The sequence below is a fragment of the Podarcis bocagei genome (assembly GCF_964188305.1).
Source record: "Podarcis bocagei genome assembly, chromosome: 10".
Classification (NCBI taxonomy): Eukaryota; Metazoa; Chordata; class Lepidosauria; order Squamata; family Lacertidae; genus Podarcis; species Podarcis bocagei.
This window is the reverse complement of record NC_138135.1, coordinates 65048857-65065765: the sequence shown is the minus strand read 5'-3', so window position 1 is coordinate 65065765 and position 16909 is coordinate 65048857. Positions and strand designations below refer to the sequence as shown.

The 16909-nt window shown below is 48.2% G+C and overlaps 1 protein-coding gene across 1 annotated transcript; it reads right to left on the bottom strand.

Moving 5' to 3' along the window:
- Positions 1–74: 74 nt before the first annotated feature.
- PIM3 (Pim-3 proto-oncogene, serine/threonine kinase) lies at positions 75–6243 on the bottom strand. Its single transcript, XM_081211065.1, has 6 exons — positions 5479–6243; positions 4741–4850; positions 4518–4568; positions 3677–4040; positions 2205–2381; positions 75–1873 (listed from the first exon to the last, which is right to left on the bottom strand). Exons 1-6 carry the CDS (start codon positions 5561–5563, stop codon positions 1689–1691), a joined length of 972 nt encoding a protein of 323 aa, XP_081067191.1. The 5' UTR covers positions 5564–6243; the 3' UTR covers positions 75–1688.
- Between the last annotated feature and the right edge of the window lie 10666 nt (positions 6244–16909).

The window sequence follows — 16909 nt, the reverse complement described above, 5'->3', positions numbered from 1 at the left end:
CAATTATTGTATCAAGAACCACCAGTATCTGGACAGCTGAGTTCAAAAAGAAGAAGCCACACAGGTTATCTACAAAAAAGGTTTAATTGAAATACCTGTATAAAAAAATATGATCTCCATACATTTCACACTGTTAAACAGAAGAGAGAGAAAATTCATATCCAAGCTGCATAAATGCAACCAGATCACAGAACACACGGCTATTAAAATAAATTAAGGTTTATGACTCTGCCACGCTTCCTTCCAGAGCCAATGCACAAAGACTGTATAATGTCAATAATTTAAAACCCTTCCAAACAGCATTACTTTACAGTTCTGGTATGTAAATAATACCAGACAAAAAGGCATACTGACTAACTTTTAAAGTCACTCTAGTTCCCTTAAATTAGACTTTGTACAATTTTCCATCTTCCAACCCGAAATGAAAAAAACAACAAAAAACCCAAAAAACAGGTATGGTCAGACTTTTTAATTCTTCTTCTTCTTCTTCTTGAAACAAAAAACAAACAAACAAAAAATGGAGAAAGAGACAAGAGAGGAATGCAAAAAACTAGTTGTGGACCAACCACTCTTGTCACAGGAGCAAGAGAGATAAAAAGCACAGTGTTGGAATAATTCTACACAAATAAATTAGCTAAAATAAATATAGTCACAGATTGGGACTGTGAGAGGTTTTCTAAACTCCAGACAATAAATAAAACCGTATAATACATGGGGAGGAGGGAGGAGGAACAAAAATTTACAGAAACACATTATACAGGTATGGAAAAAAAACACACACACAAAGTCCTTGAATATTGCATTGATTGTGCATTTAACATGCCCATACATACATTTTTTATTTTTTTAAGACTTGCAGGTTGGGGGGGAGTTGAGAAGGGGCCTTTTTGTGTGTGTTTGTGTGCCCAGTGGAAGAGATGATGAAATGAAGTTTTGAGTGAGTGTTCCTGATAAAACAGCTGAGAACATGTGCAGCCTACTGGAAACAGAGTGGGGAGCAGCAGAGGTCGTCTTGGAGGGGGGAGTTGGGGGAATGGGGAAAAGCGTGGGGTGCGGGAGGGGGGGGGACAGGGGACCGGGAAGGAGTGAAATGTCTGTGTTCAAGTATTCCATCGCCAGAGGACGGGACTACTTCATTCAATCACTGAACATGTTTTCCCAGGGCATCATAGAAGTTGCTCTCCGCAAGCACCTTTTGCAGCGGGGCTCGAGGGAACACGATCCTATCATGCGCGGGGTCCTCTTTGGACATACACAGCTCAAAAAAGAAAGTCCCACTGAAGCAGCTTTCAAAAAGGCACTCAAAAAAGCAAATAAAATCTAGTCCAGGCTCTATGAGAGCAAAAAGGTTTTCACCGTGTTATTTTTAAAGAGGTCACTGCTTTTGCCTTAAGGAAAAATAATAAAAAGAGGGCAGTCTTTGACTAAGTACTGGCCCCGCAAACTCCCAAACAACAGCGTTTCCAAAGGAAATCTCTCGTTCCAAAGCAGAAACTGGCAAAAAAGGGGGGAAATAAAAAAATCAAGTCCCTCCGACAAAGATTCAGACTACAGGATAATGAATGCAAATTTTTTTCCCCTAGCCCCTCCTACATATGGCAGCAGCAGTAGCAGCACTCTGGTCTCCTCCCCTCCCGCCCCGCCCCTCTCGTGGCTCCGCCCCTCCCGCCGCAAGGTCCTCGGCAATTTCACAGGCTCTCGTTGCTCGAACTCGTGCTGGAAACATCCGTGTCAATGGTCCGTAGCCGGATGTCGCAATCCTCTGACTTGGCGACGTCCGACTTGTGCATCCAGGGGTGGTCAAATATCTGCTCGAGGGTCGGCCGGTCCGAAGGCCTCAGCGAAAGGCACCATTTGATCAGCTGTTGGCATTCTGAAACGCAAAAAGGGAAGGCGAATGAGGAGGAGAAAGGGGTTAAGGTCTCATACGGTTGTTTTCAGATTACAAAAAGGCCAAAAATTGGCAATGGCCTATGGGAGAGGGGGCCACCCCTTCCATGCCTTTTAGGGGCCCCATGACAACAGATCAAAACAATATCGACTTGATCTCGGTTGACAACGCGATCAATGGTCAACGTCTGTTTTGGCTAGTGATAAAACTGGCTAGTTAAAACGGTTTGCCGGTAAAATTAAAAACTTATTGAGAGATAATTTTGTGATTTCGACTGCCGGGGGGGGGTGCGTTCCTCTAACACCTCACTTACCAGGCGAAATTCTTCTCCTGAAGTATAGCCTTCCCCTCAAGATTTCTTCGTCTTGCTCGAAGGGGATGTCGCCGCAGACCATATCGTATAGGAGGACGCCCAAAGACCACACAGTGGCGGATCTCCCATGGTACCGGTGGTACCGGATCCATTCCGGAGGGCTGTATACTCGTGTCCCTGCGATAAAAGACGGCGAGGTTTGTTTTACGTTGGCTGAACTTTCCGTCGAGATCAAGCAACAACCGGGGCGCATGTGTGTATATTTTTAAAAGCGAGCACCGTTTTTGTTTAAAAAAATCCACACCACGCACGCCACACGTAGGCTGGAAAATTCTAGAGCTTATATCATGCCTAGTATTAGGTCACATTTTAATCTGGCCCCCGAGGTGGTTCTATTCCCTCACAGCGGATAGCGCAGATCTCCATCAGCTGACTGTTTACTAACATAAAGCTTGCTTTCCCAGAGCACGTGGCGTCTGCTGCACCGCACCAAAAATAGACACAAAGGACAAAGGGAGAGAAGGGGAGGGAAGGGAAACAGAGGGGGGGGAAGGTGAAACTCGGGTCTCGCTTGCTATATATAGCTAATCGGCTTTGATCGGTTCCGAAAGCCCGTTCAAACCAGCCACTTTCCTTGTGAAAATAAATCAATGAGGATAATTCTTTTTTTTTAAGGAGCAGAGAAATCTGCCTCTCTGCGTAAGAGGTTGCTAGCAACTGCCCTCCCTCTGCACTGAGCTGTTACTTGGATACCAAATAAAAAAAAAAAAACCTCCATTCGTGATGCTGAAGGTCACATGGCCACGAGGCTCCGGTTTCACAACAAACAGATGCTAAATGCTGCAGCTGACTAGAGAGAGAGGTGGGCAGGGAAGGAGCCCCCCCATTGATATCTCTCTCCCTTTCTCCCCAGGGAGGAGGGGGGAAAACAAAACCCCTTTCCCCACCCATAAGGGGAAAACAGCAACAGTAAGTTTGAGAAGCCCGGTCTCCTTTTAACTTGAAAGAAGGGAGGGATAACTCCCTCTCTCCACCTCAAATCTGCAATGCAGGGTTTTTCTAAAGCATCGTCTGGGAAAGAGGAATGGGGAAGGGTGGGTGGGTTTGGAAAGGGGGGGGATATAAACCCAAGAGGGTCACAGATGGAAAGGTTGGCAGAGGCAATGCCTGAGTCAACCGTAAACACGCCGCCCTCTAGGAAAATGCCTTTTTTATCCTTCCGAAGGCAGGGGAGGGAAAAATATAATTATATATAAAGTGCTGCGTCACAGCCTGGAATCGCTTCTCTTCCTACGCAACTCGACGCCCCCCCACAAGCCGCCACTGGTGCGAAGGATTTAATTGCCAGATCTGTTACTGGCTGCTACAGCAGAAATATCTTGTTGGTGGTAGGTGGCAAAAATGTGACTAAGAGAGAGGAGGGAGAGAAAGAGAAATTGAGAGAGAGGTTCTGGGTGGGAGGGGGAGCCTACCATCGAAATCCGTGTAGACGGTGTCCTTGAGGAGGGCTCCGGAGCCAAAATCGATGAGCTTCAGCTCCCCTGTCCTCAGATCCACCAGGAGGTTCTCATCCTTGATGTCTCTGTGGACCACGCCGCAGCTGTAGCAATGGCGAACCGCCTCCAGGACCTGTCGGAAGAAGCCTCTGGCCGTCTCCTCGTCCAGGGCTCCCTTCTCGGTGATGAAGTCAAAGAGGTCCTTCACCAATTCGGGCCGTTCCATGATGATCAAGTAGCCGTCGGGCCGCTCGTACCAGTCCAATAGCTTGATGACCCCGCGGAACCCGGACCCCACTTTCTTGAGCAGAACGATCTCTAAGGGTACCATAACTCCACCCTGAAAGCAGCGGCAGGAGGAGGGAAGAGGGAGAGAGGGGTAAAAAAGGAAGACATGATGAAGCTTTCGGAATATCAAGAAGGGGAGGCGGGGAAGGAAGGGAAACCCCCCCCCCTTTCTTGGCCATCTGAAAAAACCAATCGCGGGGCTTCCTGCAAATGGAAACTCCAGCAGAGCAGGGAGGCTGGAGCGAAGGGGAAGCCCAAAGACTGCTCTCTCTCCTGCCGCAGTCAAAAGGGGAGGGCGGGAGGAGGAGAAACCCCGCCAAATCTTCCCCCCTCCCCGGAAAAAACATAAACAATAACAGAGGCGGGAGAGGAGGAGATGGTGGCAGCGGCAGCAGCCTGGAGGGAGGGGAAAGGGGACCCCCACAAAACAATAGCTAGCCCTCCATGATAAATGCAGTTGAGGGGGGCGGGGGGGGGGAAGCAGAGCAAGGGATAGCACAAGGGTTTTTTTGCGATTCGGGATACTTACAATCGTGCCCCACTCCGTCACCCTCTCCCTCACGACGTGTTTGACGGCAACCTGAGGGCGAGGAGAAAAAGAGGGGGTTAGGGGGGCAACCGGGTGGCACGGGGACATCGCCTCGCTCTGGGAGGGGCCGTGGCCGGGATTTCCAGCCACGCACGGTGGGAGGGGGGGGGCTGCGGGGGTGGAAGCAGCAACAAAAGCCTCGTGGTCGGGAGTCTCGTCTTACCGGCAAGCCATCGGAGATGCGGTTCCCGGCATAGACGGTGCCAAATCCCCCGCTGCCCAAGACGGAGCCCACTTGATAGATCTTATCGAACGGCTCCTTCTCCACTTTCACTAAGAGGCGGGAAGGAAACAAGAAGGGGGGTTAGAAAGGGGGCGACGTCTAGATGTATCACCGAGGGCACCTTAGGGAGAAGGGGAGCCGTCTCACTCCAGGGAGAAAACACACACAACACACCGAAACCGTCCTCGAAACAAGAGCCACCCACGAAAAGGTCGCAAGTGGAAATCACCCAAACCACAAACTCCAGCAGGGAGGAAAGCCAGTTGCAAACAAGCCCGTTTGACGTGGGGAAGGGGTTTTCACGTGTCCTTCGCCTCTCGCATTCTCGGGAGGAATTCTCCCCAAACGCCACCGCTCCCAGCCATGTTGATAGGTAAGGATGCCCCCAACCCAATCCCCCGACGTGGGGTGGGGTGAAATAAAAACCACATAAAACCCAACCGCGAGAACTGGGTTATCCGGGATCGGGTGTGTTTCTATACCCGCAAAATAGCAGAAAATCTAGCCCCACTGCCGAGATCCTGGTCAGAAAAGCTGCCGCAGCCCCAGCGACGCAGAAGGCTTACAGAGCACATACATCTCTCTCTCTCTCTTCCCGCGCAGAAGAAAAAATAAAAATAAAACCGACACCCCCCCCCCCGGAAAAAGGGAGAGAAGCAAATGTCACGGGTTGTTTACCTGGTTGGAGGATCTTGACCGGTAAGTGGTCCATGCTGGTTGGGTTGCAGAGGTGAGCGAGGGATCCGAACTTGGAGAGTAACATCTTCCAAAAAAAGGGGGGACGGCTGGAAGGGTGGAGTAGGAAAAAAAGGGGGGAACCACCACCGCGATGCGGAGATCCGACGCCCCCCGCTCCCCTCGAGGTTGTCAAAAGTCAATGGGCAGAAAACGGAGAAGGGGAGGGAAAAAAGGGGGGAGGACGATGACCAACACCCCCTTCCCCCCAAAAAACAGCTGATGAGCGCAGATGAGAAAGGCCAGCGACGGAGGCTCTCTCTCCCAAGACGGAGATCGCGACTTGTAAGCAGCTGTCGAGGGTGGTGGGGATCTTGCAGATCTCTTTTTCCCCCCTCTCTGATGGAAGAAAACACCCTCTCCAAAAATATATTGGTTCCCGGAGACGAGCAGAGAATCCCAGACGAAAACAGAGGAGGAGAAAAGGAACAAAAAAACCCTATATATGTATGTATTTATTATAAATATAGAAGGAAAAACAATGATCTCTGTTGCTTGGTCCAGGAGCCACGAATTGTTGTTGGTTTTGGGGGGTGGGGGGGGAAAAGGACCCCACGCGAGACGAAAATCCACTCGGCTGGAGCCCGCGCGGCTCCGAAGTCAATCCAGCGCCGCAAAGGAGGCGCGCAGCCCAGAAGCAGAAGCAGCAGTATCAGCAGCGACTCAGCCTCTTCCCGGCAGCGCTCGCCTGTTCTGAACACTTCGCTCCGCGGCGCCGCCTCTTCTTAACTCTCGATATTTCGCTGCGCACCCGCACATTACGGTAATATCCCTCCGCGAGGGAACTGGCTGGCGGTAGGGACGCGCGGTGTCCTCCCCCGCCCCCACCCTCTAACCCCAGATCTCCGCCGCTAGGAGTAGATCCGAGAGGTGGGGCGGGGGGTTGCGGCTGACTTCTCTCCCTCTTTTTTCTTCGGCGAGCTGGGGCCGCTGCGGCTTTCGGGGCGGCCGCCGCCCCCGGTGCTCCCCGGGACTATTTGCTGATAGTAAGAGAGACGCGGAAAGTTACACCGTCTGAAAAATTCTCATCACCGGAGGCGGGGCGAGGGCGAGAAAAAGGGAAGGTTCTCATCTCATCTGCATGCGCTGGAGCGCGGCGCCCAATGAGAAGGGCGGCTTTTCTCGCCGCAGCCAGTGGAGGGGAGCCGGATTTGCATATGCATGAGCGGGAAGAGGGCGGCTTACGAGCGCAAGGGCGGGAATTCCTCGGCGCGCCTTTTCTCGGGCGGCGATGGGGAAGGTCATTCTCCGCGGGTTAGAGACGCTGCGTCTGCAGCGGGGCGGGGTGGGTGGGGGCGACAGCCAGCCGCCATCATCACCAGGCTGGGATAACGCGCAGCGGGCTGGGTCCTTTGCATTATTATTATTATTATTATTATTATTATTATTATTATTATTATTATTATTATTATTATTATTATTATTATTATTATTATTATTAGTGCTGCTTTGTGCATTGCAATTTGCAACCCTAACTTCCACCCCTCCCCCCCCCCAAAAAAAAGCAACCCGCGCCATTTAGCAGCTCCCTTCCACGGATCGCGAGCCTTGCTGCCGCAGCACTTGACTCCTGCCAGGCTACAGTCGCACCTTAGAGAGAGATGCATTGCATTCGGAGCGCGCATCTCCCCGCCTAGGAAACTTGCAGCCAGGCGCATCGTGGTGCGATGCCCAAAGCGCCGGGAATGTTATTGCCCGCGCACATGCGCGCGCTGTTTTGCAACCCGTAAGCAATGTTGTGATTTAAGGCTCGAGACGTGTGTTGGGGGGGGGGGGGAGAGAAATCTGCATCGTGGGGCGGCCGTGCTTTTTCTCCAGGGCTGTGCATCTCTCAGTTTGCCCCCGTTCTATTCAGAGAAACCCCCCCCCCCATGTGCGAAGATTTGCAACATGTGCCAAAATGGATGCAACCTTGTTTGAGAGCTTTTTTAAAAAGGCTCTTGTGCATTGATAGCTGCACTGCTCATTGCCAACACCGTATTAAATTCTGCAGATTATATCTGCGCTTGCATTTTTAGACGGGGGGGGGGAGCGCCTGGCACGTTCCCTCCCCGAGCAGATTTGGGACCGAAATATACCAACTGTTTCAAAAGCACGGTTATTTTGCCTGGCAGCGCCCGCCGCTGAAACTGTACCCGGAGCCACCCACCCACAAAGAGTCTCAGAGAAAGCCAGCAACATGCACGCGCCGCAGCGTCTCACGTTTGAATTCTTGCTTGTCCTTAATAGGCGTCTCATTGACGTCTGGGGCAGAGCCCGTGCACTTTCCTTCCTCTTCCGCAGGGGGCGCCAAGGCTACGAGGAAAGGCTCGTCCGCCTCCCGACGAGCCAAAGGAAAGCCACATGGCTGCGTATTATATATCTTGAGCTGCCAAGGCTCACGCGTTTGGAAAAGCAGTTTACACATTCCGGTTTAATTTCTAAAGCACTGGGGACAAAAGTCGGGGGGAAACCCTCCAGTTTTTATGCAGAATGCTTCTGCAGCCTGCTTCAGCAAGACATTTGGAGAGTTGGACTGGCAGAACCCAGTAGTTCCCTTGCAAAGAAGAGGAAGGAGTCTTAAGGGATGGTTATTTTGTTATATTAAGTACAGTCATACCTCGGGTTACAAACGCTTCAGGTTGCGCATTTTCAGGTTGCACACTGCGCTGAAACCCGGAAGTACCAGAACAGGTTACTTCCGGGTTTCAGCGCATGCACAAAACACTAAATTGCGCTTTGCACAGAAGGGCCGAGTCGCAACCTGCGCAGACGTGGCGCTGCGGGTTGCGAACGCTGCGGGTTACGAACGTGCCTCCCCCATGGATCATGTTCGCAACCCAAGTGTCCACTGTATAGAATGTGGGGCCCTGCTGAAGTAAGGACCTTAAGTAAGAAGCTGGTTTTGCAGGTATACATTGCAGTTTATGGGATAGTAGCAGCTAAGCTACGTTGCACCTAGGTTTTTGATGGGAAATTTAAAAAACGAAACAAAAGTCCTAAGAAATAATTGTATGTTAAACCGCCCAAGCGCCAGGAATGTATTGCCCGTGCACATCCACACGCTGTTTATCAACCCGTATGCAATGTTGTGATTTAAGGCTCGAGAGGTTGGCGGGGGGAGGGAGAGAAGTCTGCATTGTGGGGCGGATGGGCTATTTCTCCAGGGTGGCGCATCTCTCCTTTCAGTTTGCCCTGGTTCCATTCAGAACTATCCACAGACAGCTTTCTGGGTCTTGTGGCCAGCATGACTATACCGCTTCTGGTGCAACGGAACACCATGACGGAAACCAGAGCGCGCGGACGCCGTTTACCTTCCCGTCGCAGTGGTACCTATTTATCTACTTGCACTGGTGTGCTTTTGAACTGCTAGGTTGGCAGGAGCTGGGACCGAGCAACGGGAGCTCACCCTGTCACGGAGATTTGAGCTGCTGACCTTCTGATTGGCAAGCCCAAGAGGCTCAGTGGTTTAGACCACAGCGCCACCTGTGTCCCTTTTCATTCTCTACGTCCCCAAACAAGAGACAATTGGTGGCATTAGTATATTTTTGTTGTGCTGTATGGCTCCATATGGGTTAAGGTTATTCTTCCCAGTGATTTCCCAAACTTGCTGATAGCATTAGCTAGCAGCATTTTATATAATGCTGATAGCATCGTATCAAATTTAAACCAGCCAAATCATATAGCAGATGGGGCGTCCTCGGCTGCAGCCATGGCAGATCAGCCACCCCAAAGGCCCGGGTGAAGAGGCACGACTTCAGCTGATGCAAAACCCATGCGCCGATTGTGCCATCTGTCATAAGCAAGCTTGCATGAAGCCATGTGCTCAGTTAGCTCCAGGCAAGCAAACAGAAAAGTTATTGTAAACTGAGTGGAAAAAACAAAAAAGTTCCCCTCCCCCATACCTTCCAGGTTGCTAGATGTGCCTTTATATTGTTGTTCGTGGGCAGTGGGGTAGTAAAAGTGCTTTTATGGGCTAGTGTGTTTTTAAAAGGCATTGTTTGCAATGCTGAATATCACAACAGCAGGGACATTCCGTAATGCATCCAGTGCCCTTTTTATAATGTGTTGTGTGTGTGTGTGTGCTTATTGGGTTGTTTTTGTTTTGATTGCGTATTTCGTGTTTGCGATTTTATCCTGCGAACCTCCTGAGACCTGTGGGTATAGGGTGGTATAATAATAATAATAATGGCAAAGTTAAAGAAACAGAAATATGGATTAGTTGAGAGCCAAATGGGTATGAAGCTAATCTCATCATAGGAAACTTGACTGTATTTTTAATAATAATAATTAATTTGCACATGAGAGGGGAATTAGACTGCTGCAGCATGCAGAGGGAAATACGGGGTTAAATCTCTTCTCTATGTTCTCTGAAGAATACCATCACCATCGTAGCTTGTTGGATCAGATCAGTGGTCCATCTAGGCCAGCTTCGTTTTCTCACAATGGCCAACCAGGTGTGGGATGTGATCACGAAAGCACTCTCCCCATCTGCGGTTTGCAGCAACTGGTTTCTAGAAGCAAACTGCCTCTGGACAGCAGATATTGTGCCTAGCCATCAGGGTTTGTTGCAGCTGGTAGAATTTCCCTCCCATGAATCTGTCTTCTCCTCCAGACCGTCCCTGCCTCTCAAAACATTGCTGCCGGCATTTCCTTTCTAAAAGTGCAGGTAAAGGTAAAGGGACCGCTGACCATTAGGTCCAGTCGCGGACGACTCTGGGGTTGCGGTGGTCATCTTGCTTATTAGCTGAGGGAGCTGGCGTACAGCTTCCAGGTCATGTGGCCAGCATGACTAAGCAACTTCTGGCAAACCAGAGCAGCGCACGGAAATGCCGTTTACCTTCCCGCCAGAGCGGTACCTATTTATCTATTTGCACTTTGACGTGCTTTCGAACTGCTAGGTTGGCAGGAGCAGGGACCGAGCAACGGGAGCTCACCCCGTCACGGGGATTTGAACCACCAACCTTCTGATTGGCAAGTCCTAGGCTCTGTGGTTTAACCCACAGCGCCACCCGCGTCCCTTAAAAGTGCAGACAATGTTACAAACAATACGTTTAGGGTGGCATCCGATTTGCCAAGGATCCCGAGGAGAGAAAGACAAGACTCTGTGCCCTCTTGAGAAAGAACGAGCGGAGCTAGGACTCATTCGCACACACACAGGATTTAACGTAGGAATCTGAGCCAAGTGGAGAAAAGAGCGACGGAATCATCTCGGACTGTGACCCAGGGTTGTTGCGACCGAAAGACAATGTACTTGTTCCTTGCTAGTAGCTGAGCACAAATGATTAACCAGCGAAACCGGGAACGGACTTTGCCAGTGGTGCAGAGGCAAATGCCATAGTCAACCCTCATGACTTAATACTAATTTCGCTCTTGATAACGAACCGTATCAGAATTGGGCACACAGTACACCTTGATAATGTGGTCTTTGATAACAGGCACCATCAAATTACCTAAAGAATATAACTAAGGGTTTGGGAGCCCTATAGTAGGAATCTGTTTTCTTTAGTGGATGCCGAACCTTCCGATCGAATTGGCACACACTGAAAAAACACAAAGACTGTACCCAGTGCTGTTTTTCTAGAGAAAGAGATGCCGGAATTCACCTTGAACACCTCCCTTGTACTCTTACAATGACGCCCACCTGAGAGGTGCATGAACAGTTCCGGCGAGTTCTGACTGAAAAAAATGCCATACCAAATCGCCTATTTGTGCAGTTGGAAAAACCAATGTTCGTCCTACTTGGAACAGACCTGTTAAGTTCAACGGACCTGTGTCTATTGATGTGTGACTCTACTCTGAGCATTGGATAGTGTGGATGTGACTGGTGTTGTAGTCTAAAGCACCGAGCCTCTTGGGCTTGCCGATCAGAAGGTCGGTGGTTCGAATCCGCGCAATGGGGTGAGCTCCCGTTGCTCTGTCCCAGCTCCTGCCAACCTAGCAGTTCAAAAGCACACCAGTGCAAGTAGATAAACAGGTACCCCTGCGGCGGGAAGGTAAGTGGCATTTCCACGCTCTCTGACTTCTGTCACAGTGTCCCGTTGTGCCAAAAGTTGTTTAGTCATGCTGGCCACATGACCCGGCAAGCTGTCTGTGGACAAACGCCAGCTCCCTCGGCCTGAAAGCGAGATGAGCGCTGCAACCCCATAGCCGCCTTTGACTTGACTTAACCATCCAGGGGTCCTTTACCTTACCTTCACATTGAATAGTGAAAGTATATAACACCCATTTTCCCCGTCTACAGAATGCTCAGTGCATAGCACAACACTAGGGTTGCCTTATTTTAAAAAGTGAGAATCTGGATGCAAAAGTTGTGGACCTTTTTTCGCAAAATCTCCAAAAGAAATTTTGACATTTTTGAGGTATTTTTAATGGAAATTCGCCCCCAAGCCCCAATGGGTTCCCCCGGACTCTTTTACTGGTTTTCGGAAATTCTGCTCTGACGCTATTTCCGACGGATGAATCCTGGGCAGCCCTGCACAACACTGCTCTCTTCACAAAGAGATAAAGTGATGCTTATTAGGACTATTCTTCTGCAAACGGAAGGTTGATATTGATGGAAGGTGAGTAGAGACGAAATCTTCAGGAAGATATTTTTAAAAGTTTGAGACCTTCTGTTCTGCGTGCAACCCCGGAGTCCTGATCTAGTTTTACAAACCTTATTGTAGATTGCTTTTAAAGGAAAGTGTGTGAAACAGTAATGTTCTGCTTGATGATCTGATTGCAGGTCACCTGAGCGTGTTTCAACCTTATGCCACCTTTCCTTTAGATGGCATGGCCGGTTGTTGCTTAATGTTTTATCCACAGATAACTAAGGTATGCTGCCTTTGCACACAAGCAGCGCATGACATCTACTTACATAACTTTCCGCGGTGGTTTTATTTACTGCTCGTGACATGGCTTGCAGCTTCATTTTATAATATCTGTGCTTGTTTCACAACCATGGTTGAAACTGCCTTCTTTATACTGCATTCCTCGTGGCATTGATATCTAGAGAAGAAGCTGGGCACATGGCTGGATAAGCATTTGGGAAGCTGTAGCATGTGCCACAGCCTTTATTTTTCTAAATAAGCTTTATGTAAAACTTTCCCCAAACTAGTCAGTTCCTCAGACCACATGCTAGGGCTACAACCCCATGCGCACTTAGTTGAGATTAAGGCTGCAGTTTGGTATCCACTTCCCTGGGTGTAAACAGCTATCACAGTGATTCAGAGGCACAGAACCAGCGACTGGATGCCTGATTCCATCTGCAATCCTCTTACCTGGGAGTAAGCCCCACTGAATTCAATGGGGTTTCCTTCTGAATAGGACTGCAGCTTGGAGAGGAGTAAAACAAAGAAAAGAATGCAATGTCTTTTCAAATGATGTAGATAAGCATCAGGAAATGGGACAAAATAACCCCCCCAGAAAGATGATTTGTTTGTTTGTTTGTTTGTTTCTTACCTGTCCTTCGCGCTAAGGCCCCAAGGCAGGTTACAACATTATAAACACAACATTATAAAACAGCTTAGAACAAGTTAACCATTCTAAAAATGAGATTTATTTGTTTTCTTTATTTTCTTTAAAAAATGTTGATTTCCCAAAGTATATACAGTGGTACCTCGGGTTACATATGCTTCAGGTTACATACACTTTAGGTTACATACGCTTCAGGTTACAGACTCCGCTAACCCAGAAATAGTACCTCGGGTTCAGAACTTTGCTTCAGGATGAGAACAGAAATCGTGCTCCGGCGGCGCGGCGGCAGAGGGAGGCCCCATTAGCTAAAGTAGTGCTTCAGGTTAAGAACAGTTTCAGGTTAAGAACGGACCTCCGGGGACTTCCAAGTTAGCGCCTCCGGCAATGGCGAATTTCCTCTGACCAGGAGGAATCCGCTTCGTGGAAATTAGGGTCTGGACCGCCACGGCGAGGTGGAGACCCACTAAAAACCACAGGCGGGAGAAGCCTGTGGACGTGGGATTCAGCTGGCACCTTTTGCGCCTCCCCTACTCGCGGGGAAACCCGGTTTCCGCGATCCGGAGTGACGTGGGGTGAGTGGCGCGGTGCTTCGAATCGACTGCTCTTTTCACGGAGTGAAGCCGCATTGCTGTTGCCGGAGAGCGCTGACTTTTTCCTGTGGATAATTGGACTTTAAACAACTACCCGTGAGTAGAATGGAAAATTGGACTATGAAACATCTTAATTTGGCACTGAAGCGGGAAGGTCTAAATAGGAAGTCCGCCTTCCGCTTTTGTAAATAGATTGAAGCAAAGACATTGCAAGCTAAAGTCTGGAAAGTCGTTTGTAAAGGACTAAATTTCCATCAGCTAAAACTACCAAACCCCCCTTGGAAGCAGGAGAAGAGGGGGGAAATCTTAGATTGTTTAAACCTGCAGGAGAGAGAGTAAAGAAAGATAAATTTCCACCGTCTTGAACCTGGGAACGGGGTGTCAGAGACAGACGCTTTGGGGAAGTTCATTGACTGTGAATAAAACGTTTTTTGACAGATAGTTAAAAAAGACAAACATATTGATTCCAATGTTTCCTTTTGCATTTAAAAGGAACAAAATATCTGAAAAACGAAAGTAATTTTGTTGCTGGATCTGCTTTCAAAAAGACGGATACAAACAGAAATTGTTTCCTCTAGAGGGAGCTTGTGAAACTGTTGCTGGAGTCGATCTGGGGAATTCTACCGCTGTAGAGATTAAAGATCGTGGGAACCAGACATTGACCTTGAACAAGAATGTGCCCAGAAGAAGCCTTAGTGCTTGCTTTTTGCAAGACAAGTGCTTTACTGGAACATCTACATGAGAAGATGGATTTGATGACTGTTGCAGTTAGCAATTTTGGACAAACAGTGAATACCTATATAGAAATCACTCAGGAACCAACCCAGGAATTTGCTTTGACAGGGCAAGTTGTGCAGAAGACAAAGGAGGAGGTTGTTGCTGAACCTCAAGTAATAGAAACGGAGAGAGCCGCGGCTTTGCAGGAACATAAGTTGTTGTTTCTGACGACTGAACCTGGAGAAAGTCAGATTTGGAGAGATGGAGAACTGTTTGGTTTGGAGATGGGAAGTTGGATAGATCCCCCTATGCAGGGATGTTTTGACTTTTGGGATCTGGTTTTGGGCCAGGGGGAGTTTGGAGTTGTGGGGGCCCTTAACCTTGGAGGGACTTTGAAACATGCCTTCAAATATTTTTTGGATTTCAGTGCTGACTATGGAGAATGGGCTGACCTGTTGAGAAGGGATAAAGATATTGTCAAGTTGGAGTCTCCCCGAGATCTACCCCTCAGTGAGAAAGGAAGGAAATTAAGAATAAGATCAGCAGAAGACAAAGTAAATTGCAGGTATAAACATGAAGAAGACCTGCAGAAGGGACATGGAAAAGACTTAAAAGCCTCAGATAGAAGGTCACCAGGTTGATGGACTAGATGGAAGGGATAGAAAGGACTGACAAAACCCGAGACCAGGAAGAAGAGAGGATGGATGAAGATTGGAAGAAAGTTTAAAAATTCATTTAGAGAATTATTGTAAAATTAATGAGTGTTAGAAAAAATGCTGGAATGAAACTATTTGGCTTTAGTAGAAATGCTATAAGGAATTATGTATAAATAAGTTTTAAGTTTTAAGCTTTAGGGCTTTTTATGGTAAGATAAGGTTAAAATAAATTAAAGTAATTTAATTTCAGAATATAGTGAAAGATGGAAAGGATTTGCTGAGATAATTAATAACTAGAATACAAAAAAGGGAGGTGTGAGGAGGTCGATGAAACAAGTTAACGAAAGATAAAGATTTGGGAATATTGGATTTGTTTTTAAATTTTTTGTTTGCTTTTGGTTTTGGTTTTGATGTATTGTGTGTTTTGTTTTTTGTTTTTTTGTCTTTTTATTGACTTGTATTGTTTAATTCCTTTTTTTGTCTATTTTTTCCCTTTTCCTTTTTTCTCTGTAATTTTGAAATTCTCAATAAATATCATTAAAAAAAAAAAAAGAACGGACCTCCGGAACGAATTAAGTTCTTAACCCGAGGTACCACTATATTTATTTATACATACACACACACACAAACACACACACAAATAAACACACACACACACACACACACACACACACACACAATAGCCATGAAATATAGGCATTTGTAAGCAAGCAATCAGAAGACGACAGACACAAGAAAACAAGATTTTGTGGCAGAGGGAGGGAGGAGGGTTGCAGGAGGTACCTAGGAGAGGAATGGAAGACATACTTGTAGATGACTTAAGGATACAAGGCAAACAAAGAAAGGAAGGCATTAGAAACACATAATGGCACGGAATATAAACAGAATGGGAGTTTGGGGCCAGGGTTACGTGGTAGATGAAATGTCAGGGGAACAATGCCTAACTCTGAAGGATAAACAGATCACCTGGGGTGGATGGAATGACAGCTCTTGGGCAAATGGTGCCGTTTCTGCACTGCAAAATCCAGTTGGTTTTACACCAGTTTGGCTGCTGTGGTTTCCCTTAAAGATTGGACATTGGCCAGGCAGCTGAGAAGAAGAAGAGGAGGAGGAGAAGGAGTTTGGATTTGATATCCCGCTTTATCACTATCTGAAGGAGTCTCAAAGCGGCTAACATTCTCCTTTCCCTTCCTCCCCCACAACAAACACTCTGTGAGGTGAGTGGGGCTGAGAGACTTCAGAGAAGTGTGACTAGCCCAAGGTCACCCAGCAGCTGCATGTGGAGGAGCGGAGACGCGAACCCGGTTCCCCGGATTATGAATCTGCCGCTCTTAACCACTACACCACACTGACTCATCAACTAGGGTGTCTTCGTCCCTGTTCACACTTCCCTGGGCAGAAGGAATGGCTGTCCAACCAAATACGCAGTGAGGATTTAGCTGTGGCTGCAGCACTGTGGGGCAGGAGAAGATGGGCCAAGCGAACCAGCATCTCCCTGTCTGTGGCCTCGCTGGGCTGTTCCAGAGATCTTCCCTGACGGAGAGACCCGAGAGACGCCACTCTTGGAAGAGACGTATCCTGTGACACTGGGTGTTAACCAAAAGGTTGGTGGATTGAGCCCACGCAGCAACAGGATTCCTGCACTGCAGGGCGTTGGACCAAATGACAATCAGGCTGCCTTCTATCTCTACGATTCTGCAATTCTATCTAGCATCTGAATCGGGGCGTCAAAACCTGGCAGCTCTCGGACAGTGAACTAGCCTTCGACAGGCTTGTTGCCAAAGAGATGACACCCAAGGGAGTTGCCCCTTCAGGAATCCTGTGGTTAAGGGCACTACCCAATTTAATTTTGATTTTTTACTAGCAGGAGGACGGATGTTAGGGTGCACGTGCTTCTTAACACCGGCTGAAAAACCAGTGCAGTCAAATTGTAGGAGAGGAGGAAGTCGCCAGATGCCTTCAGAGTGAGAGCAT

Coding starts and splice junctions, on each gene's coding strand:
- PIM3 (XM_081211065.1), bottom strand. CDS start 5,563: ATGTTACTCTCCAAGTTCGGATCCCTCGCTCACCTCTGCAACCCAACC. Junction 4,569..4,740: donor GCATCTCCGATGGCTTGCCG/GTAAGACGAGAC, acceptor CCTCGCCCTCAG/GTTGCCGTCAAACACGTCGT. Junction 1,874..2,204: donor CAGGAGAAGAATTTCGCCTG/GTAAGTGAGGTG, acceptor TTTGCGTTTCAG/AATGCCAACAGCTGATCAAA.